This window comes from Cebus imitator, unplaced genomic scaffold (genome assembly GCF_001604975.1).
Source record: "Cebus imitator isolate Cc_AM_T3 unplaced genomic scaffold, Cebus_imitator-1.0 Scaffold92, whole genome shotgun sequence".
Taxonomy (NCBI): Eukaryota; Metazoa; Chordata; class Mammalia; order Primates; family Cebidae; genus Cebus; species Cebus imitator.
In genome coordinates, this window is record NW_016107407.1 from 3,688,255 (window position 1) to 3,711,831 (window position 23,577).

The 23,577-nt window shown below is 42.5% G+C and overlaps 1 protein-coding gene across 4 annotated transcripts in view; it reads left to right on the top strand.

The window, feature by feature from the left end:
* NRP1 (neuropilin 1) overlaps positions 1-23,577 on the top strand; it is a 155,710-nt gene that overhangs the window by 103,703 nt on the left and 28,430 nt on the right. For all 4 annotated transcript variants that reach the window (XM_037740924.1, XM_017535384.2, XM_017535386.2 and 1 more), the window contains 4 exons: positions 4,735-4,890; positions 9,135-9,279; positions 16,587-16,918; positions 23,092-23,236. In XM_037740924.1, coding sequence (XP_037596852.1) covers positions 4,735-4,890; positions 9,135-9,279; positions 16,587-16,918; positions 23,092-23,236 — 778 coding nt within the window. The remainder of the gene's footprint in view (positions 1-4,734; positions 4,891-9,134; positions 9,280-16,586; positions 16,919-23,091; positions 23,237-23,577) is intronic.

The window sequence follows — 23,577 nt, forward strand, 5'->3', positions numbered from 1 at the left end:
AGGCTGCAAATTAAACTGACAAAAGACAAACTAACAGCAAAAAAGGCATCAATACTTTAAATTTTATGTGCACAGAGTCTTTACAGAAAAGAAGTGAAAAACCCAAAGAAATAGATTCAAATGTTTATATACCATTTTAACAATGGGTGATAAATTCTGGATAGGTGACTCAACAAAGGAGAAAGAGAAAAGATAGTTGGGCTTTTGGAGTGGATAAGTTGGAGGAAAGTGACTAGGAGATACACACACACACACACACACACACACACACACACACACACACGGGAAACTAATGGAAAATATGAGTTATTTTAGTAAGATTTGTTTATGCCAATTTTATCTCAGTGCTGACTCTCGGCCTCCACTGATAAGTGTTGTTCTCTTCATCCTGGTAGAGGAGAGGGGGGAATGTATTCCACCTTCCCAAAGGGAAACGTATGTCCTGCTTTTAGGCAGAGAAGGGGAAGGCATAGAATGCTTCTTGCATCTGTTGATTCTCGAATGCCTTCGGCTCAAAATAATCTTTATGCCAAAGTGGCAAGTTTTGGGTGTGGTGTCTTCTAGAACTCTTCAGATATGAACACCCAGGCACGAAGTCTGTCTAGGTCTCCTGACACAGACACAAGCAGTATGCGCAGTGGTGCCTGTAAGGCAGGACTTTATCTGTCTCACCTCAAACTCTCTCAGACACTTGAGGGTGGAGGGCAGATCCCTGTTAGACAATTCCCCTAAGGTGTTAAGAGAGAGGACTGGTGGAAAGAACTTCCCTGGTCTTAGCAGTGAGGGCTGCACAGTGCTGGAGAAGCTGTATGTTGTCAGAGTTCCGGGTACCATCCGGTTTTAATTGCAGTGGTTCAGGTCCCAATCCTAATCATTTTGTGAGGTTGTCATCTATCCTTACTAAACCCACTGGGAATAATCTTAGGGAGAAAAATGAAATGAAATTTCAAGTAACGCCGTGTGGTAAATTAGAGAATCTGCAGAGTTGTAAAGCACAGCAGGAAACTGTGCAATTACAAGAGGAGGCTGCCAATGCATTTCATTGCTGTTGAGAAAATATCTTTCTTTTTTAATGAGTGATTCATGCGTATGCTGTGGGGGCCTTTGTATCTTCGGCCTTGGACGTTTTCCTGTGTAGGATACTAGTTAATTCCAGTCAATTGCTTCTTCCTCTGATGTCAGCTGTTCCTAATGCCTAAGAATCTTCTATTTGATCACCAGTTAACTTGTTTCCTACTTGGTAATTAAATCTTACTCCAAAAACCAAAATTTAAAAAATAGAAAAAGGACAGCCAGGCAATGAAGTTCTAGGGTTATTTCAAATCAGCCCAAGCTGAATACACACTCTTGGGAATTTAATCATTTCCAAACTAAAGAGCCATCTGTAAGTTTGACAGAAAGAGTTTATTTAAATAGCTCTGCTTCATGCTCCCTTGGACTTCAAGATTTTAAGGACCCTTCAGCTTGAATGTAGCTGTGGCATTGGGCATGACTTTAATGGACAGTCAGAAAAGCACTAAGTGTTCTGAGAGCATTTGAAAACAGTTAAAATTGTTCAGAGCAACCGTTTTTAGAGTACCCATTAACTTTCAGATTTCAGCATTATGCAATCAGAGAGTTTCTGCAGCAACTTAAAAGCACCTATTTGTCTGGAATATGGTGAGATTTAGGGTTGTCAGATAACATGAATACAGAAAATCCATTTAAACTTGAATTTTATGTAAGCAATGAATCAGTTGTTGGTATAAGTCTAGCCCAAATATTGCATGAGACATACATATACTTAAAAAAAATTTTTTTTACTTGACATTCAAATTTAACTGAGGTCTTGTACTTATATTTGCTGAATCTGACAATCATGGATCACCTCCCCTTTTTGAAATTTGTAGGAAGTTTAAAACATCAAACTACCATGGTTCACTTTTGAACAAATGCAAATTTTGGTAAACAAGTATAGGTACTTCATAATGTTGGTAAAATATTTATTTGTTAAATTAAAATTATAAAATCTACTGTTATTCTAAAATATTAAATTCTATTAAAGTCTTGTTCCTTTTTCTCTTAAATCAAAATCACATAAAGCCTAGAGTTTATATCTTTAAAACTAGGAAAATGATATAAAGATTATTTTGCATTCAATGGTAGCCCTGTCCTTTCCAGATGAAATCTACTACTGTTTAATTCTATAACTTCATACTGGCTTCTATGTGCTATTTTTCCTGGACGTAGACAACATGTTGATTTAACTGCTCCAAGGGCCTTCAGAAAAAAAGCAATTCGTGACAGACAATATGCCTCCATGAGGCAGGCTGTGTATAAAATGGAAATTCTCTAAGTGATCATGGCCTATGGGCACTGGAGAATTAATTGAAATATTATTTTCTGAAAATTGAGTTGTCATATGGCAACTGGAAAGCAGGATTCAAAAGTTGGGAAAGGAGTTGAGTTTTTTGTTTTGTTTTGTTTTGTTTTTTGAGTCAGTGTCTCCGTTGCCCAGGCTGGAGTGCAGTGGTGAGATCTCAGCTAACTGCAACCTCTGCCTCCTGGGTTCAAAAGATTCTCCTGCCTCAGGAAAATCTACTGCCTCCCTAGTAGCTGACATTATAGGCATGAGCCACCACGCCGAGATCATTTTTGTGTTTTCAGTAGAGACAGAGTTTCACTATGTTGGCCAGGCTGGTCTTGAACTCCTGACTTCAAGTGATCCGCCCACCTCAACCTCCTAACGATTGATGTACTGTTACAAAATCTTGTCAATGCTAATAGTTGTAATGTGTAACTATTTTCTGGGTTTTTAAAAAAATATTTGCCATATATTTGTGTGTGTGTGTTTTTTTAAGTTTCTGCATAAAGCTGGGCATACAATAGATGGAGCAAATAATTTTATAGGAATAATCAAGTGTATTAAAATAAACTAAAAATATCTCTATTAAATAGAAATTAGTAATGAGTTTGATTTCAAGATTATTCTTAGCTATTAATGCTGGTAATAAGGAAAGTTACAGAAAAAAAACCTACTCTACTAGAAGCATCTCTAACACGTATGAAAGAGGGATCATAGAAAGTCAGAGTGGAAAAGGGCCTTCGTGCTGTCTAATCCCACTCCTTCATTTTACAAGTGAGGGCCCAGACGCCTACAGACGATGGCAGAGCCTGGGCTAGAACATTGAGTGCTTGCTGCTTAAATCTGTTCCTTCCCACTCACATCACCGGGCTCTGGGATGAAACCACAGACCCTAGAGGTTTCAGTTGCCCTCTGGTCATCACTACTCTGATGTCCTCCAAGAGCCCCACCCTTCAGGGATATGAGATAGACTAGTGAAAGATGAAGGCGGGGCTGTCTCGTTGAGGAGCTTTTCCTCTGGAAACTTACCAGGAGAAGGTGGCAAGCCCAAGCAGTTGTTTCCTGGAGGCATCAGTCTCCCCCACGTGATGGCGTGGAATCCACCTGCCTCTCAAGCTGAGCTGCAAGGAGAGAGGCCACAGGAACACGTGGGGAGGGAAGAAATCTGAAGCTGAAACAGAAATCTTTACCCTCTTCCTCTTTACTGCATCCAGGTTGTAAATCTTTGGCCCGTCTCCCAAGCCACAAGACCCTTAGTGCTTTCAAGTCCGTATTGTTTCAGTCTGCCCTTAATTTGGAAGGAGGTAGGATGCTGAAGACAGAGGGCAAACGGGATGACGTTAGGCAGGAATTCAGGTCCAGGCCTCCATTGTGCGAGTTTATCTTGTTTGTCTTGATTTTCTCTTTACGCGATGGCATATATGAATGTGCAGCTTGGAAAGTATGTTTAATCTCTTAGAAAATATAATGACATGATATTGAATCCACTTTTCTCTTTTGCACCAGGGGTCAAGCAGCCCTGATTGCAACAGTAAGAAAGGTCTTTTCCGGCCTCCCTCCTAACAATGGAAACCAACTTAGGGCCATGCTGTCTTACGTCCCCAAAAGAGTCAAACTCTGTAAAATATTTCAGGAGCTTTATTCTGAGACAAATATGAGTGAGCAGTGGCCCATGACACAGACCTCAGGAGGTCCTGAGGACAGGAACCCAAGGTGGTCTGGATATAGTTTGGTTTTCTATATTTTAGGGAGACATGAGACATCAATCAGATACATATGAGATGTACATTGGTTTGGTCCAGAAAGGTGGGACATATGGAAACAGGGGTCCCAAGTCATAGGTGGATTCAAAGATTTTCTGATTGGCAATTGGTTGAAAGAGTTAAGTTATTGTCTAAAGACTTAGGAATGCCTGGGTTAAAATAAGGGCTTGGGAAGACCAAGGTTTTATCATGCAGGTAAAGCCTCCAGGTATCAGGCTTCAGAGAGAACACATTGCAAATGTTTCTGATCAGACTTAAAGAGTCTGTTCTATTAGTAATTCCAAGAGAGGAGGGTATAATAAGGAGGCTTGTTTAACGCCCACACCCTCCTATCATGGCCTGAACTAGTTTTTCAGTTTAGCTTTTGCAATGCCCTTGCTGGGGCAGGGTGTCCATGTAGATAGTCAGGGGGCTTAGAATTTTATTTTTGGTTTACGTTAATCATGCCTTTGCCTTTCTTTAGAAGGAATGGAAGTGGGGAGTCAGGGACTGTGGACGCCGGATGGAATTAGGCCCCGTTGATCCCAGGTGGATGAAAGCCGCAATGTGGAGCTCACTAGAAAAGATGCTTTTGGGTTACAGTTTTGCAGGGCTGGTGCATTGACCACACTGGTGCTTGTCTCACAGGTAGACTTGGGCCTTCTGCGCTTCGTCACGGCCGTCGGAACCCAGGGCGCCATTTCAAAAGAAACGAAGAAGAAATACTACGTTAAGACTTACAAGATCGACATCAGCTCCAACGGGGAAGACTGGATCAACATAAAAGAAGGAAATAAACCTATTGTAAGTTAGGCTGCCTCCGCTGCTACCAATGCAGTCTTTTAAATGGATGATCAATTTTTACTTGTTCGTTTGGGAGCTTTCTGTCTGGCCTGGTTTATTTTTGAATTGATTTGAAATGAAAAGTGCAATTAGAGGTTTAAATCTGACCAAGGGGTCTCATGTTCTCAGATCCAGAAGCCAGGAGGAAATCATACGAATGTTTCCAAGAAAAGTCAATAGTGGCCAAATTAAGCGTCAGACTGAAGCATTGCTGTGAGCTTCCCCTGGGAATACAGATTGTGCATGGGATAAACACTGTCCTCTTAGAACCTGAGGAATTGGGGGTTTTGTTGTTTTTCTCTCCTCTATTTCTTCATTCTATTTTGTAAATTCTTTCTCTCTGTAATGGGCTAGTTTTAGAAAACATCTTTTTATCTATCCACTGTGGCTCACAAAGTAATTTACAAGTGCATTTGACCACTTCTTGTAAGAACGCATGGAACCAAAGGTATTTCATTGTGTTCCCTCCGATCACACAAATAACCCGCTCGCTCCACACTGCTTTCAACCAAGGAGGCGGCACAGACCACACCATGTCCCTGGGTGCTCTGCTCTAGCTCATTTGGCACTGAGATGTTTTTCTCAGCCTGCCTGTTTATTTGCAAGAGAAGTTACACTGGCTCTGATTTTCTAATCAAAAGATTTTGGAGAATTCATACTCACCGTCTCCCAGAAATTAAAAGCTTGCCCTGGAGGCCGAGCAAAACACAGGAAACTGATGAGGATAGGAGCAAAGATCCAGGTAGCTTGCAATGATGGGCTTGGGAAGAGGCCAATTAACTGGTCCTTGTCTCTATTTTGAGCATTCGTGCACTTGACTTTCTCCTTGTAGATCTGGAACTGAGAAAAGCCTCCTGGGTGTGAAGTGAGAAAAACTATTAATTCCCTTTGATTAGCAATGAAACCCCACTCTCAGACAGGACAGGCAAGATGGAAGCAGCTACAGGTAGACAGCTGCTCTGTAGGAGGGAAATGCCGTGGACAGGCAAGTTCAAGGCCACTGTCCAGCCCAGGAGGACAGGGAACCAGTGTGTCTGGGGTAGAAGAACCTTCCTAGTCAGTGCTTATGGAGATGAAGTGAATACATTTTGACCCCAAGTTTTATGACTGATTCTTGTTTGAAAGTAAATTTCTGAAGACATACTTTAAGTTCAAGCAAGCAAAAAATCCGTAACTCTAATGAGGCACCTACCAGCCACAGACCCAGAGAGAGCTAGGAAAATTGACCTTAGACTTTCAGACTACTTCTGTTAAAAATAAGCGCTCCTTCAGGAACAAAAAACTAAACACTGCACGTTCTTACTTATAAGTGGGAGCTGAGTGATGAGAACACATGGACACACTGAGGGGAATGACACACACTGGGCCCTGCTGTGGGGTGTGTGGAGGAGGAAGACCATCAGGAAGAACAGCTAATGGGTGCTGGGCTTAATACCTAGGTGAGGGGCTGATCTGTGCAGCAAACCACCTTGGCACACATTTACCTATGGAACAAACCAGCATATCCTGCACAGGTACCCTGGAACTTAAATAAAGGTTGAAGTGAAAAACAAAAAAAGAACAAAATAGAACCATGAGGTGAAAGGCCTAAAATGTTGTTAAGTGGAAAACTTAATTGGTATTTTATTGTTTTTATACTGGAACACATACAGATGAGAGGGATGAAAAGAAATAGCAACATGACCATTTTTTGTTAAGAAAGAAAAAGTAAGTGCTACTTCTCCTAGATGTTTTCTTCAACTGTTGTCCACTGGTAGTTTGTATGGCCCAGAAGAGGGGCGCCATCTGAGAGCACCCACAGATTCCGGGGGTGTCTGACAGTGCATGCAGCTTGCCCTGGGAACTCCCTGGCACACAGAAGGGCTTCAGGGGGAGAGGCAGGAGTAAGGAAGGAGTCGGCAGAGAGGAAGGTTGGCGTCTGTTCTGAGCGCTTTAGCTGAATCTAAGTGAAATCAGAACATCCATCTAGACTCTCATGATCATTGCCCACCCCACTTTTTTCTGTATTTTGGGGGGCTTCAGCCACTCCCCTCCACCCTCATTCCCACTTTGCTCCAGGAGTACAGCTTTCGACCAATAACAACTCCAGCAACCCTCTTCACGTTGGAGAGAATGTGCATAAAACATGATTTTAGCAAACATAAGGCTCCCTCGGTGGGAAAAAAAAACACACCTCCCGTCTTCCTGTGCCAGAGCACACAGCTCTCCTGCCAGACTTCTCATCTCCCTCGGACGTGGACTGGCTGCCCCATAAGGAGAGCAGCATTGCTGGGGGCCCTCCTTCCCTGGCCGCTACCCGTTACTCTTCGTCACACAAAAATGCTGCCACACAGATTGATTTCCAGGGAGAGTTGCTGAGGTAGGGCAGAAATCAAAAGGCCATCACAGGCTGGGATAAATGAGGATATCAGATAGTCTCCAGAGAGATCAGGCTAACAACCGACTTATTTAAACAAAAATAGAGACAGGGTCTTGCTCTGTCACCCACACTGGAGTGCAGTGGTGCAATCATAGCTCACTACAGCCTCAAACTCCTGGCTCAAGCCATCCTCCCAGCTCGATCTCCCAAGTAGCTGGGACCACAGGCGTGCACCACCATGCCTGGCTAATTTTTGTTTGTTTGTTTTTTGGAGAGATGGAGTCTCACTATGTTGCCCAGGCTGGTCTCAAACTCCTGGCCTCAAGCGATCCTCATTCCTTGGCCTCCTAAAGTTCTGGAATTACAGGCGTGAACCACCACACCCAGCCACAACCAACTCTGTAAAGCATTTGACCACCTTTAGTTGTGCGGGTCGCTTCAATTCAATAAAGTAAAAATAGCAGCCCAACTTCCACAAGCCGTTTTTCCCAGGGGGAAGAGCAGGACTTGGGAAACTGTAGATCTCCTTCAGGTCCTCACCTGGAAAGGTGGCGAGGAAACTGCACACCTCAGGTGGACCCCTGGTGCTCCAGTTATGCAGCCTAAGAGGAGGGGTCTGGGGTCTGACCCACCTGTACAGAGAATCATAGTGGTGAATGTATAAGGCATGAGGCTGAGAAATGTCATCGTCCCATTGGCTGTTCTCAACCCAAGGCAGAAGTAAAATCCAGGAAAGGGGAAGCAGAGTGTTCGGTGATGGCAAAGTCTCTAGTCCTCAGAGATCTTACTGGAGAGTGCTGCTGCAGCCCCTCGCCCAGGCAGAGTGGCCCCATGAGTCCTTGCGGGAAACATCCATTCATGTCTGGCATGCATTACATTTGCTGTCACATGCCTCATCTTTCTTAAAATGACTCCATTTAAAACTAGAAGCAGAATCCTAGCACTCTGGGAGATGGAGGCAGGTGGATGACTTGAGGTCAGGAGTTCAAGACCAGCCTGAGCAACATGGTGAAACCCCATCTCTACCAAAAATATAAAAATTAGCCAGGCATGTGGCATGCACCTGTAATCCCAGCTACTTAGGAGGCTGAGACAGGAGAATCGCTTGAACCCAGGAGCTGGAGGTTGCAGTGAGCAGAGATTGTACCACTGCACCCCAGCTGGGGTGACTGACAGAGCAAGACTCCGTCTCAAATAAGTAAATAAATAAATCTTGAAGCAGAAGCCCTGTAAAAGCTGATTTTTAGTTAAAATAATTTATAACTCAGTTTGGATTTTGACCGCTAAAACATAATTTTACCAATAATCAAATAAGGATTAAAGTCACGCATTAGTGTGAGGGACAAGATCTTCCATCAAGGAATGAAGTCAAAGGAGAAAACGCTATTTGACCTAGTCCTATAGCTGAAAACACAACCTAGAATGTCAAAAAGCCAGACTCTACACTGAACTCCAAAAGCATCCCTTCTGGGGGTTCTTGGGAAGGCAGAACAGTGAGCGTTCTCATGACACGTCTACAGTATTCTTTTGGTCCTCCGGTAAAGTTAATAGTCTCACACTTTTTAGATAATAGCATGCATTCTTTAATAAGTGTTATCCATGTAATAGTGCTTTTAAAAGCTCTAGCCTCTCAGAAAATTGAATCGATGATTAGGACAATATTCTGTATTAGACATCATTCTGATTGCTAATTGAAAAAACTAACACGGCAAGTTATTAACGCCATCTCATCCTTGATAGACAATGCTGAAATTGTAAATAATTTTTACAACCATTTGTGAAAACACATTTTTGGATTTAAATCCAAAGCCTTTGCTAAAGAAAGGCACTTTTTTTCCCCATACAGGTCTTTCAAGGAAACACCAACCCCACAGATGTTGTGGTTGCAGTATTTCCCAAACCAGTGATCACTCGATTTGTCCGGATCAAGCCTGCAACTTGGGAAACCGGCATATCTATGAGATTTGAAGTATATGGTTGCAAGATAACAGGTAAGCTGTGGAAGATTGAAGACTGGATCGTCTAGGTTGAAGACTGTCCTATTTTGATTTTTGCAAACCTTTAAATACCGGGTGAATAAGTTTGTAAATGCAATCATTTTTATTTGATAGTTAAAAGCATCTACTTTGGATTTAGACAAATCTGAGTTCAAATCCTGCCTTACTACTCACTAGCAATTTTTTTTTTTTTTGGTCAGTATGCTTACCTTTCAAAGCCTTAGTTATCTCACCTGGGAAATAGTCTTAATAATTTACACCATACAGGCTAGTTGTGATGATGCATTATTAATAGATAATAGATGTAAAGCAGTTAGCACAGTCTGACAAGGTAGGTGTTTGTTTACTGGTACCTTCTCCACTAGACTGTAAGCTCCATGAAGGCAAGTACCATGCCTTCCATTTCTGCTTCCTGGGTACTGACTACTGCTTAGTAGATTTACAATAAGTAACTATTGCATGAAACATTCTCCAGCAGTTTTATTTATTTATTTATTTTGTGACAGAGTCTTGTGCTGTCACTCAGGCTGCAGAGCAGTGGCATAACCATAGATCACAGCAGCCTCCACCTTCCAGGTTCAAGTGATCCTCCTACCTCAGACTCTTGAGTAGATCTGGGACTACAGGAGTGCACCAGTATGGCCAACTAATTGTAACCCCTGTGTTGCTTGGGCTGGTTTCAAACTCCTGGGCTCAAGCTATCCTCCCGTCTTGGCCTCCCAAAATGCTGGGATTACAGGTGTGAGCCACTGCCCCTGGCCAACTTTATCTTTTTTCTTTCTTTCTTTTTTGAGACCAAGTCTCACTCTGTCACCCAAACTGAGTGCACTGATGTGATCTTGGCTCACTACAACCTCCACCTTCCGATTCTAGCGATTCTCTTGCCTCAGCCTCCCAAGTAGCTGGTACTACTACAGGTGCATGCACCATGCCTGGCTAATTTTTGTATTTTTAGTAGAGAAGGGATTTCACCATGTTGCCCAGGCTGGTCTTGAACTCCTGACCTCAGGTGATCCACCCTGCCTTTGCCTCCCAAAGTGCTGGGATTATAGGCATAAGCCACTGCATCCAGCCTTTCCATTTATTTTCTTGCATGACTGTTATATTCTGTAGTATATAGCAGTCATATTAGAATTCCTCTCAATTTTAGTAAATACATTGCCAAATTTTTATTGAAACAACCACCACTACCACGAAAAAAACCAGAACAATATGATCTTCTTGGTAAGCTTCAAAGGTCAAAGACAGAATCAATTGACCCATTCACTAAAAGGTAATTAAAAATGAACAATATCTGAAAGTCTTTGAACTACCTTTTAATATTATGTTATCTATGTATTTAGGGCATTTAAATTTTTATTCCACATTTTTATATTTATCCTCTTCAGTTTAATTATTTTTAGAGAAGAAAAATACTGACTTTGGAAGGAAAAAAATTCACCTTGGCAATGTTCCACGAAATTACAAGCCATTTTGGGAAGAGCTAATGAACAGGGGATACTACACTTGTTTACAGTAGAGTTCAGAGTGGAAAGTAAAACCAACATCTGATTTTTAATGAAAATTTTATTATTTTAGGACCTAAGGTTCAGAAAGTTCAAGGCCTCAGAGGCAGGAATGGGGTGGAGAGGGATCTGAAGGAAGAAAGGACATTGAAAAGTTAGATATAACCTTGGCTTTATTTTCAATCAGCAGTTAGATGACAGAGCATTTTCAGAGCATTACACACTTGTGCTGCTGTCCATAAATTTGTAGAAACAAGGCCATTTGAGGTTTGGGTGGAAATTTCTGGCCCATTTCTTCAACCTTATCTCATGTCACTATATTAAAAAAAAAATGAAGTAAACTTCATAAAGACTCCAAACATGTTAGTCTAAACTGAATTTCCAGGCTCCTAGAGATTTATGTGATATCATTTTAGTTGAATAAAATATTGTTTATACCTAAACTGTCCTTTTAAATTTTCACAAGGATTTCCCTGAGAGGTAATTCTAGGAATGTCAGCAAAGAAGGTCAATAATTTGTTCAATTTTTAAAAATAGTTAAATGATCTGGTTATGTAAACATGGATGCCTAAAATAGCATATCCTAATATTTTCATACATAATTGTCCCTAATTATTTTTCAAATAAAGCGCTTCCTTTTGGTTCCCAGAGCTAGTCTGTTAATCATGGTCCCCGCTACACTTTTAAATATTTTCTCTCTAGTAAGATGGCTCTAGTCTCCAAATAATTGCCATAGGCAGGTTTTTGGAGAGGCTAACATGTGACTAACAATAGTCACATGGACAGAAGGTAGGGAGACATATCCAGGCATGACTGTGGACTGTCCCCCTAGTGAATGTGTGACTGACCGTGGGTAAGACATGGAGACTCACCCTAATCTCCATTTTCTGATCTGTGAAGTTCACCTTAATGCAACTATAATGAGGAATAAATGAAAGAAAATTTGGAACACCCCAGACTTAAAGTAACTGCTCACTAAATGGGTACCCAGTAGATTAAAATAGTACATGGCACCCAATCTAGAATATGCCTCAGCAAGCAGAGCCTCTAATAAGACAGTAATTTCAAGGTTTTCTTCTTGGTTATCAGAAACAGGATTTTCTTCTTTTTGAGGCTACAGTCTCCTTGGAGTGGAGATTAATGAAAAGAGGATTACAATAACCCTACTGGACCAGATGACCCGGGAGGGCAGGGACCTGTTTGCCTCATTTTCCATTGTGTAATGTATGCCTGGGACATAACAAATGCTTCGTGGTTACTTTTGAATGAATGAAGTGTGGTTGTGTCCATGCCTTCTGAGAAACAAGTGACTGGACTCAAATTTTAACCCTGTTGAGTAGTCAAATTCAATCTGGATTTTGTTTAAGCCTACCTAATTAAAAGTTCCTATCTGAACACATCACTTGACTTCCAAAGTCACTAGAGCCCCAAGTTTTTCCCTAATTTTTTTGACTCAGAAATTATTTTTTAGAAATGTAGTAAACCTGGAAAATTCAGAGTTTGTCACCATATAGAGATATAAAGAAAATAAGATTGGAACAAACCATTCTGCTTTATAGGTGATTGATGAAGGATATTTTCATTATTTGGACCAAGTAGGCTTCATCATTTTGGCAGAGATGGAAATTGATGAAAACCATGTTGGACGATGGCTGCTTAACACACTATGAACTTCTGCTATCTCGTGTTGTTAACCAGAAGTCTGTTACCCGGCACTTCCACACATATTCATGTGCTCTAAGTCAATCAGATTTCACAATGATGATCTCAACCACCATAATATCCGGGGTACTTTCTGAGTCATCAAGGAAAGATTAAATTATGCTCATTCAGGTTCTCCCATCGAATGCAGTTATTACTTTCTCATTCTTTGGAAATTGGTTAACTGGATATTTGATTTACCAGTATACTTCAGTTTTTCCATTAGAGCTGAGTACAGAGATTTGCTGTGAAATAATATCACTGAAAATAACCACCTCAATCCTCCATTACAAAACTCATTTCTCCCTTCTATTCCGAATCAGTCTTAAGCTTTCCAAAAAAGGTTGCCAAGTGAAATACAAAATGTCCAGTTAAATTTGATGTAGACAAACAAGACATAATTTTTTATAATAAGTACATCCTGTGCAATATTTGAGACGTACGTCTGCTAAAAAATTATTCGTTATTTCTCTGAATTCTAATTTCACTGGACATCTTGTTTCTTGTTTTGTTGTTTGTTTGCTAAATCTGGCAACACTATTTCCAAAGGGTTTGACCTATACCAGGCTGAACTACATCTAAGCCAGCCTGCTATGAAGGGACAGAATTAAACACTAGCATCTCATTCAAACCTTGACTTAATTGTTAATGTAAGTTTTCTCCAAATTATTGTTAAAAGTGAGTCACATAGTTTTCAGTCAAAGGCAAATCAAGTTGGCTCTTCATTTTTTCTTTCTAATGAGGCAGCCATATGGAAGAAATAACAGTCTCACTTTGCACCACGGCTATGTTGACTGAATGGGGGCAGGGCATCACTAGGTCTGTGAATACGGAAATTATGCCCCAGCCGAGTCTGCATTAGAAAAAGGGCATTAGTCTGGTGACAGTTCTGCTCTCCTTACAGTATTCAAGTTAATTATGTTTTCCTCCAAATGGTAACATCTGGTCCCCATTACCAGCTAAACATTGCCTTTCTAAAAGCTGGTGTGGAATCAGGCAGGTATGACCACTGTGGCCAAAAAAAAATGGCACTCTATTTAACACTATAGTTTCATAGTCCCTTAGTAAGATTGTTTTTGTAAATCTTTTTTAAATCCCAACTGAATTTTTTCTTGGTTTCCAGATCCCAGCCTGGAGCAAACACTGTGGTTGAATTACAGGAAAGGGCATTTGAACAAATGACAGCTGCCTTTTGTTGTATTAAGAAGTTGATTCATTCAACAAATATTTGTTGAGCAAATACTATGTATAAAACAGGGCATGACGAGTCATAGAAAATAGAAAAATATGACTTAGTTCATGTCTTCAGAGAAGTTAAAATCTAGGGAGGCAGAGAGCAGCATTCCAAAGAACTAAATATGGTCATCGACATTTGAGGGCCAGGTGTGGTGGCTCAAGCCTGTGATCCCAGCACCTGGAGAGGCCAATGTGGTAAGATCTCTTGAGCTCAGTAGTTTAAGAGCAGCCTGGGAAACAGAGCAAGACAAAAAGTTTATAAATTAGCCAGGCATGGTGGCACCCACATGTGTACTAGCTACCCAGGAGGCTGAAGTGGAAGGATTGCTTGAGGCAAAGAGTTCAAGACGGCAGGGAGCCATGATCACATCCCTCCACTCCAGCCTGGGTGACAGAGTGAAACTCTGTATCTTAAAAAAAAAAAAAGAGAGAGAGAGAGAGAAATGCAGATGAAGTGGTGTGAAAAGGCCCAGAAACGGGAAACTGTGTCCAGTTGCAGCCGCTGGACAAACTGAGTAAGTGATGTGGCATTCGAAAACAGGTCCGGATTTTAAGCAGTTCAGATAACGGAAAAGGGTAAGATGATGGGGGGCTCCTTGTGGAGGGAAGAGAAAGACAGCCCTAAACTCCCAGAAGTAAGGAAGTTCTTCATGTCGATTGGCACCGGTAAAAGGGTTAATGGGGAGAGGACTTGCACGGACATGACATGGAAGACCTGCATGCCTGATTGAAAATTACGTGGGCAATTTTGAGACACGAAGGCACTGAATATCTGAGTAAAGAAATGACATGATCTGGACCGTTTTACTCGAATGCAAAGCGTCTGAGTAGTTAATTCTTAAGGTTCAGCTGATAACGTGGACTTGGTTTAATTGCATTAGATGTTTGCCTCTCACTTAGGAGTAGTTATATTTTTAGGCTTACTTTTGATTATATTGTGCAGAATTTAGTTGCTTCAAAGAAAAATAGGTTATCATTCCTGCCCATGTCCTTGATTGGGATGTACAGTTTCCAAAGGACAGTAATTGAAGTGTTGGACGTTTTGTTACTAGGCCACAGTTCAATTCATCAATGATTGATACACTCCTTGTGCTCAAAGCTACTCGGGCTGCTTTAGAAGACATAAAAAGGCCTATGATACTGTTCATTGCCTTCGAAAATCTTATAATCTAGCTGTGGATGCATGACTAACAATCTGGAAGCCTCTAGAGAACAGTGGAATGCCGAGCTCTGTGCTATTTGCATCATGTTTCCGAGAAGGGAGAGCTCAGAACAAAAGCTGGAGGGGCTTGAGAAGTTCTCTTCATGAGTCTTAAGCTGGGTTTTGAGCAAGGGCAATGATGAAGATGATGTCTATAGTGTATGAGAAAAGGATTTCTTAACTGGGATGTATTGTCAGTAATAGGAAATCAAATTAGGCAAATGAGATGAAATCAAAATGAGGGTTTTGAACGCCAGATTGAGTTTTGATATTTTCCTATCCATAATGGAAAGCTATTGTAAATTTTTAAGACATCTCTGTTATTATTGGGGTAAAATATGTGTAACATAAAATTTACCACTTTTAACAATTTTCAACCACTTTTAACCATTTTACTTACATTGTACATTTTTAAATGTACGATTCTGTTGCATTAAGTACAGTCACAAACATCACCTATTTCTATTTCCAGATGTCTATTTCCAGAATTTTATAATCATCTCGGACTAAAACGCTGCACCCATGAAACTAACTCTCCCAGTCTCCGTTCCTGGCAGCCACCATTTTGCTTTCTGTCTCTACGCATCTGACTGATCTACTGATAGCCTACTCATATCAGTGGAATCAAACAATATTTGTCCTTTTTTTGTCTGGCTTCTTTCACTTAGCAGTGGAGATTTTAGAGGATGAGAATGGCATGGTTAAAGCAACACTTTCTAAAAAGTTAAAGAGCAGTTGTTGTAGTGGTGATTCAAAAATGGGGTCTGGGAGGCCAACCCAAAGCTCGTGTGCTCAGATCAGGTAACGCCAGAAGAAAGGCAGGTGGCAACAAGAATTCTGTTGCTTTCCTTTACTTAACAAAAACATAACAGGATTTGGCAGCAAAACGGAAATGACAAGATGACTAGGCAGGAACTGGCTGATTGGTGATGTCACCAATTAAAAGGCAGGGTTCAGTGAAGGGCTGCAGTATCCACCAGATAATCATTTTACATTATCTGTTTCATTTCACCTCCCAGATTATCCTTGTTCCGGAATGTTGTCTTAGTCTGGTTGCAGTAATTTGAGATGACAATGAGACATTCATGTGGAAAGTTCTCAATGCAATTAGGAATGGGGGTGGGGAGAACAGTTGGGGGTGATCATGATCACTGTTCTTCCACACACAGTTCAAATGCCACGGGAGGCCCCTCTTGCCCCTGCAGGCTGAGTCACACATTCGTTCTCTTTACCTCTGCATCACTGTCTCTTTACCTTTGTTGTAGCAACTTTCCTGCTGTTGGATTTACTTCTTTGCGTCAATCTATCATAAACAACGAACTTCTCTTAGACAGGGTCTGTACTTGATCGAGGGATGAATTCTGGGTATCAAAGAGCCTGGAATATGAATAGTAAACTTAGAAGACCTCAAAGCCGGGGAGATGTATGTTCTCATTGAAGATTTGCCTTCCTGGGATGTGAGTGTAGAGATGGAAATTCTGACAGAGCAGGAGGAAGGTGTGAGGGAGGGAAGTTTTACTGTAAAATAATCCAGAGACTGAAAGTTGTATATGATTGGGTACAAGACCATGTCTTGATTCCATGTTTTGCATTTTCTTTCTTAGCGTGGAGTCACCCAGAAAATCATTTTACATTATCTATTTCATTTCACCTCCCAGATTACCCTTGCTCCGGAATGCTGGGTATGGTGTCTGGACTTATTTCTGATGCCCAGATCACATCATCCAACCAAGGGGACAGAAACTGGTTGCCTGAAAACAGCCGCCTGGTGACTAGTCGCTCCGGCTGGGCACTGCCACCCGCACCTCATTCTTACGTTAATGAATGGCTCCAAGTAGACCTGGGGGAGGAGAAGATCGTGACGGGGATCATCATTCAGGGCTGGAAGCACCGAGAGACCAAGCTGTTCATGAGGAAGTTCAAGATCGGGTACAGCAACAACGGCTCGGACTGGAAGATGATCATGGACGACAGCAAACACAAGGCAAAGGTGAGGGCTGGGGACTGGGAGGAAGTGGTCCCTCAGGTCCTAGACTTCAGTCACGGGCCTCTGGCATTCTCCCGAGGAAGGGCTTCTTCTTATTTCCTTCCAGCTGTGATATCAGAGGAGGTGTGTGACGGGGTCAGTAAGACCCTTGATTCTAGGAAGACAGGAATATGGCATGGAAAGCGATGTGTGAGATGACACGCAAAAGAATTGCATTGCTGGTCCCATTCCCTTCCTGTAGGGAAGGACGCTCGGCTCAATGTGCAAACAGGAGACAGGGAAACCCAGGGCTGACAGCCATCCAGCCTGCACTCAGAACCCCGTGCAGACACCTCCCAGTCATTTGGGTATGCAGTTCAATAGTGTTAAGTATGTGTATATTGTGCAACCAATCTCTAGAACTTTCTCATCTTGGAAAACTGACACGCTACACCCCTTAAGCAACAACTCCCAGCCCCCTGCCCTCAGCCTCAGATGACCACCTCTACTTTCTGTCTCTGTGAATTCGACCATTTTAGGGACCTCACACTGTATTTGTCTTTTTGTGACAGGCTTATGTCATTTAGGACGATGTCTTCAGGGTCCTTCAGTGTTGTAGCATTGTGTCGGAATTTCCATCCTTCGCAAGGCTGGATAGAATTTCATTGTGTGTTCATACCACACTTTGTTTATCCATTCACCCACTGACGGGCACTTGAGTCTCTGCCACCTTTAGCTGTTGTGAACACTGCTTAAGTGTATTTCTCTACGCACTGAAACCTTTTAAGATGCAATAGGCTCTTGATAATCCAGTGGAAAGAAAAGGAAATCTCAACACAAAAATATTCCAACATTCACTAAAACGTATGGTATAAGTTTTCAACCAAACTGATCTACCTCAGTCATTATATTTTACTTAGAGTGATGGCTAAATTTATTTGCATTTCCTGAGCAAACAACAGCAACGTGGAAAGGAGACCCTGGAGTGCCCTGGGTGACCCGGGAGCTGGTTTAGGATTCAAATCTGGACCAACCCACAGACAGCCAGCAGTTTAAGTTCTACGTGCAGTGCGGGAATTATAGGCAGTGATGATACTTCTCACACCAACACAGTGGGCCTTTTGGTCTTAGCCTTTCCATCCCTGCTTGGGCCAGAACCTACTCCTCTTGTGAAAAAAAGATTTAGCTTATTGGATGGAATATTACCCTCCCTCCCACTCTAAGTAAGTGTGAGAATATGGCTTAATATAGTGACTCAGGCCAGAGGCATTGCACGCAGCAGTCCAGGCCGTGCCGCCAGCTTCTGCTACCTCCAGATGTGGAGGCTCCAAGGACACCTCTCTGTCCCTCACAGGCCGCCGGCTGGCACTAGAGCAGCTGGCCACCGAGAGCGCTGGTGCCGTCGGAAATACCTGACTCCCCCGTCTCTCCCTTCCTTGACTTGCGATTTCTAACATATTTTCAGTGTTATATTTATCTCTCTGCGAAGCTACCTTTCTTCTTGGGTCCAGTTCATTTTCCCCCTTTGTCTCTTCCCTTCGTGCTTGGGAGAGAGAAAAAGTAAAATAAACATTAGAAACTGGAGTTCCCTTCTGAGTGGATCTTTTCTGAGAAGCAACGCGCTCTGACTGCATCAGAAAGCGTGAATATGCCGCAAATCAGCAACTTCCTGCTGCTGGCCACGGCAGCGCGCGCTGGTGTGACATGTTCTTCAACACTAGGCTCGGAGAGAGAAAGGAAACAAGGCACCATATGCTTTTGATACCAGGCGCCACGTGCTTCCTCGTCTCTATGTAATGCATGCGCCTGCACCAGATCTGAAGCTATCACTCTTCTGTAGTAAATCGAGCTCAGAATCCCACGAGAAGCCAGCAAGCATTTTTCAGCATTCACAAAACGCTCAACTCAAGATCGGTTGAACGCGTTAGGGTTTATTTCTAAAATAGGGTTCTATCCATCATTATCATCTTCCTATGATATTGAAAACCGTGAAAGCTTCGTTGTTTGTATACAGCTAATCTATGATTCCTAAACCCACCCTTCCAGTGAAATAAAATCTCTAAAACGAAAAAAGAAATGGGTAAAAACCTTCCATTTTAGAGTGGCACATGGTTTTTAATTATATGAAGATTTTAAAAGCATGCTATATTTAATGTTACAAATGAAGGCTACCTCTTAAGAGGCCAGGTACCTTTTATGTAAAAGTAAAGTGAGCGCTCTGTTTTGTGAAATCCACAGCACTTGTATGAATTTAAATCCTCAATACCCTTTCCCTACTCTCTACTCCCAAAATAGTGTGTCATGGGCAAGCTATATCAGAATCTCTGCATTAACTAGACTTTTTAGCAGCAGAGAGAAAATCCAAACACTCAAAGTCCTCATCTTCTAAAACATAATTAGCAACAGAACACAAAGAATTCATAAGCAAGTTTATTATATCAAAGTTAGCCTAGTTCCAGATGGGTTTCCATTGCTAATATTCTTCCCAGCACAGCGCTGTCAGCCTTTATAATATATTTACATTGCGTTAATTCTTTGCTCAAGTTAAAATGAAGAGATGAGCCTGAGATTCCATAGATATAAATGCTTTTCTCCTGTGATCTTTGGAGGTATGTTAACATAGACAGAACTTACATGTGCAGTAATGGTATTTTCATTATCATTAGTATCTTTCTGACAACAACTTAATTGGGGCTAACAATAATATGCGTCAGAGTCTCAATTACTGGCAGCAATTGCAGCCTTATAAAGAGCGCAGAGCCCCGATAGTGAATTTACTCTTGATAAAAAATAGAAAGAAATTATAATTGGAAGAGGCAGGCCTAGATTAGCAATGCATTTTTAAATTCCTAGAGGCTGTTCTGAGTTGGAAAAGGTCAATTAATTTAACTCTAGAACTCAGAAACCCGCTGGTTCTGTTGCAACACACCCAATCTGTCTTCGCTGACATGCTTCCACTGTTTCGTTATGACATTTCCACCACCGAATAAGCACTTATTAGGCTGGTTTATGATGTCTTGACACAGCTACTGGGCATGGCTCCCACTCCCGACTGGCATGGCCTGGGGCCGGCCAGCCACTCCATCTGATCTACCAGGTCCACTAGCCCAATTTGCATCAAATTAAAGACAAATTAATGAAACTAAATGTGTGGCCTTGGGCGTAGATGTTTCTTGGACCGTGGCGTTTCCCCCTATTAAAATGAGGAGACTGGGCCGGCTGGGTTGCTCACGCCTATAATCCCAGCACTTTGGGAGGCCAAGGCAGGCAGATCACCTGAGGTCGGGAGTGTGAGACCAGCCTGTCCAACATAACAAAAATCCGTCTCTACTGAAAATACAAAAATTAGCTGGGGTTGGTGGCGGGCACCTGCAGTCCCAGCTACTTGGGAGGTTGAGGCAGGAAAACCACTTGAACTGGGAGGCAGAGGTTGCCGTGAGCCGAGATCATACCACTGCACAACAGCCTGGGAACCAGATTGAGACTCCGTCTGAAAAAAATAAATAAATAAGGAGACTGGACTAGATGGTTTGTAAGGGCAGAGGCATCATCATGGTGTGGTTAAGGGAGCCAGTTAAGACCGCCTAGGTCTGTATCCTGGCTCTGCCGCTTGCTGTGTGTATGGCCATAGGCAAATGACTTGCCCACTCTGTGCCTCAGTTTCCTTGTCTGAAAAAGGAGGATAATACAGAATTTACCTCATGGAGAATTTATCTTCATTTGTAAAATTAAGTGTAGCATGTTTTTAAAATCTCTGTAAAATAGAAAAAATATGTGACTGAGCAAGGTGGCTCACACCTGTAATCCCAGCACTTTGGGAAGCCGAGGCAGGCAGATCACTTGAGGTCAGGAGTTCAGGACCAGCCTGGCCAACATAGCACAACCCCATCTCTACTAAAAATACAAAAATTAGCAGGGCATGTTGGTGTGCACCTGCAGTCCCAGCTACTGAGGAGGCTGAGGCAGGAGAATTGCTGGGGCCCAGGAAGCACAGATTGCAGTAAGCTGAGATCACGCCACTGCACTCCAGCCTGGGTGACAGAGCAAGACTCTCAGTCTCAAAAAAAAGTGCTGTTCTGAAATTGACCATTTTACCAGTTTTTTTTTTTTTCACCTTAGAGATTTTTTTTCAGTGGAAGAATGAGTTTGGAATCATAGATTAGGCTCTATGTAAATAATTGAGAACCTGGTTTTTCAATGGTTTTTTATGGTTTTTCAATATTATAGGAAGATGACAACATGAGTTGTTTTGAGGATTAAATGAGTTAATAGATTTTAAGCAGTTAGAACAATGCCCTAGTCTAACAAACGTCCTGCAATGCTTGATATCTAAAAGGACATTCCTTATTATGAGACAATTTCCTTTTCCCCTCCCCCTCCGACTTGTCCCATTCGGGATGGGATTAAGAGTGATGTTGGAGAAGAAGACATAAGGAGGCTCATCCATTTCTTGAAAAAGAAAATAGGCCAATCATTGCTCCGTCTTCTCAGAATTCCAGCAAGGATTTTGACTTACTCGTGCATGTGGAAAGGAAACAGACAGCAACGGCCCTGGCAGTGGGTGGCTGAGAGCTCCAGAAAAGTGTCACAGGAACTTCAAGCCAGGAACACACTTCAAAAGAGGTGCCAACTCTTGCCAGGCGCAGGGGCTCACACCTGTAATCTCAGCACTTGGAGGGGCCAAGGCAGGAGAATCACTTGCACCCAGGAGTTGGAGGCCAGCCTGGGCAACATAGTGAGAGCCTGTCCCCACAAAAAATCCCAAATTAGCTGGGCGGGGTGGCACATGCCTAGAATCCCAGCTACTTGGGAGGCTGAGGTGAGAGGATCTGAGCCCAGGGAGGTCCAGGCTGCATTCAGCCATGATTGTGCCGCTGCATTCCAGCCTGGGAGACAGAGTGAGAGAGACCCTGTCTCAAAAAAAAAAAGAAAGAAAAATGCCAACTCATAATGCCATTCAACTAGAAATCAGAACATTACTCAAAATTCAGGACTTTTGATACATTCCTGACATGACAAGGTCTTTTATCTACAAATGACTCCAAGTGGCAATACATCTATTTTTTTTTTTTTTTAATTTGAGACAGAGTCTCGCTCTGTTGCCCAGGCTGGAGTGCAGTGATGTGATCTCAGCTCACTGCAACCTCCACTTCCCAGGTTCAAGCGATTCTCCTGCCTCTGCCTTCCGAGTGGCTGGGATTACAAGCACACACCACCATGCAAAGGTAGTTTTTGTATTTTTAGTAGAGATGGGGTTTTGCCATGTTGGTCAGGATGGTCTCGGTCTCCTGACCTCATGATCCACCCACCTCTGCCTCCCAAGATACTTCTTAAATAAACAGGCATTTCAATGGATTGGAGTAACCTAAGTTCTCCAGTAAACAGTTTCACGAGGTTAAATTTACTATCTCCTACTTCAGAAATGTCATTCCTCCCTCTTCTTCCAGAGGGCCAAGTTTTAGCAAAACTAGGACCCTCTCATTTAAGAAAACATAACAGGAGTATTTTTTGAAAATGTAGTGTCTACTTTAAGCGCCGACAAATGGCAAGTTCTCTTTCTGTTATCTTCCTCCACCTCAAGGAAGTGATAAATGTGTCACTGCTCCAAGGGGTATCAGCATATGGTTTAAAAATGTGTCTCATGAAATCTTCAGCTTCTGATATAGCCTCAGTGTACACTCTGAAGTTTCTCAGAAGTGACATCATGCCTGTAATCCCAGCACTTTGGGTGGCCGAGGCAGGCAGATCACTTGAGCCCAGGACTTTGAGACCAGCCTGGGCAACATGGTGAAACCCCATCTCTGCAAAAAAAATACAAAAATTAGCTAGGCGTGGTGGCCGGTGCCTGTAATCCCAGCTACTCAGGAGGCTGAGGTGGGAGGATCACTGAGCCCACGGACGGTGAGACTGAAGTGAGCCTCCATCACACCATTGCACTCCACCCTGGACAACAGAGTGAGACCCCATCTCGAAAAACAATAACAATGAATGAATAAATAAATGTCATCTGTCACTTCTTAGAGAAACTTTCATTGTTTTTTCCTTTCTCGTTCGTGAAAAAGATGCCACCATTTACAAAGCGGTAGAATGAGGCCTATTTCTCTGCCCTATTCAGAGTCCTGCAGGAGGGAAGAAACAGCTGCCGAAAGGGAGCTCTTATTTTTTTCCTAATGCCGTGTGTTTTTCATGCTTCACAGTCTTTTGAGGGCAACAACAACTATGATACACCTGAGCTGCGGACTTTTCCAGCTCTCTCCACGCGATTCGTCAGGATCTACCCCGAGAGAGCCACTCATAGCGGACTGGGGCTCAGAATGGAGCTGCTGGGCTGTGAAATGGAAGGTAATTATGATCTCCAGAGTTACTTCTCATTTCTTTTTAAATTTCCTCTTCCATGCATTTATGCCCTTGATGGCGCCATTGTAAACGCCTATACTTTTCCCGTGGAAGGCACTGTATCCCCGTGCCTGCCCATCATTGAGGCTCACAACTCTGACGCGTGTCAGAGGCCGAAACTTCACGGTCCTGCTTTTGTTTTGTTTGCATGACTCTCCTCAGATTCTATGGGATTGTCTCTCATGACTTTAAAAAAAAGGCCAGGCGCAGTGGCTCACAGCTGTAATCCCAGGACTCTGGGAGGCCGAGGTGGGCGGATCACCAGGTGAAGAGTTCGAGACCAGCCT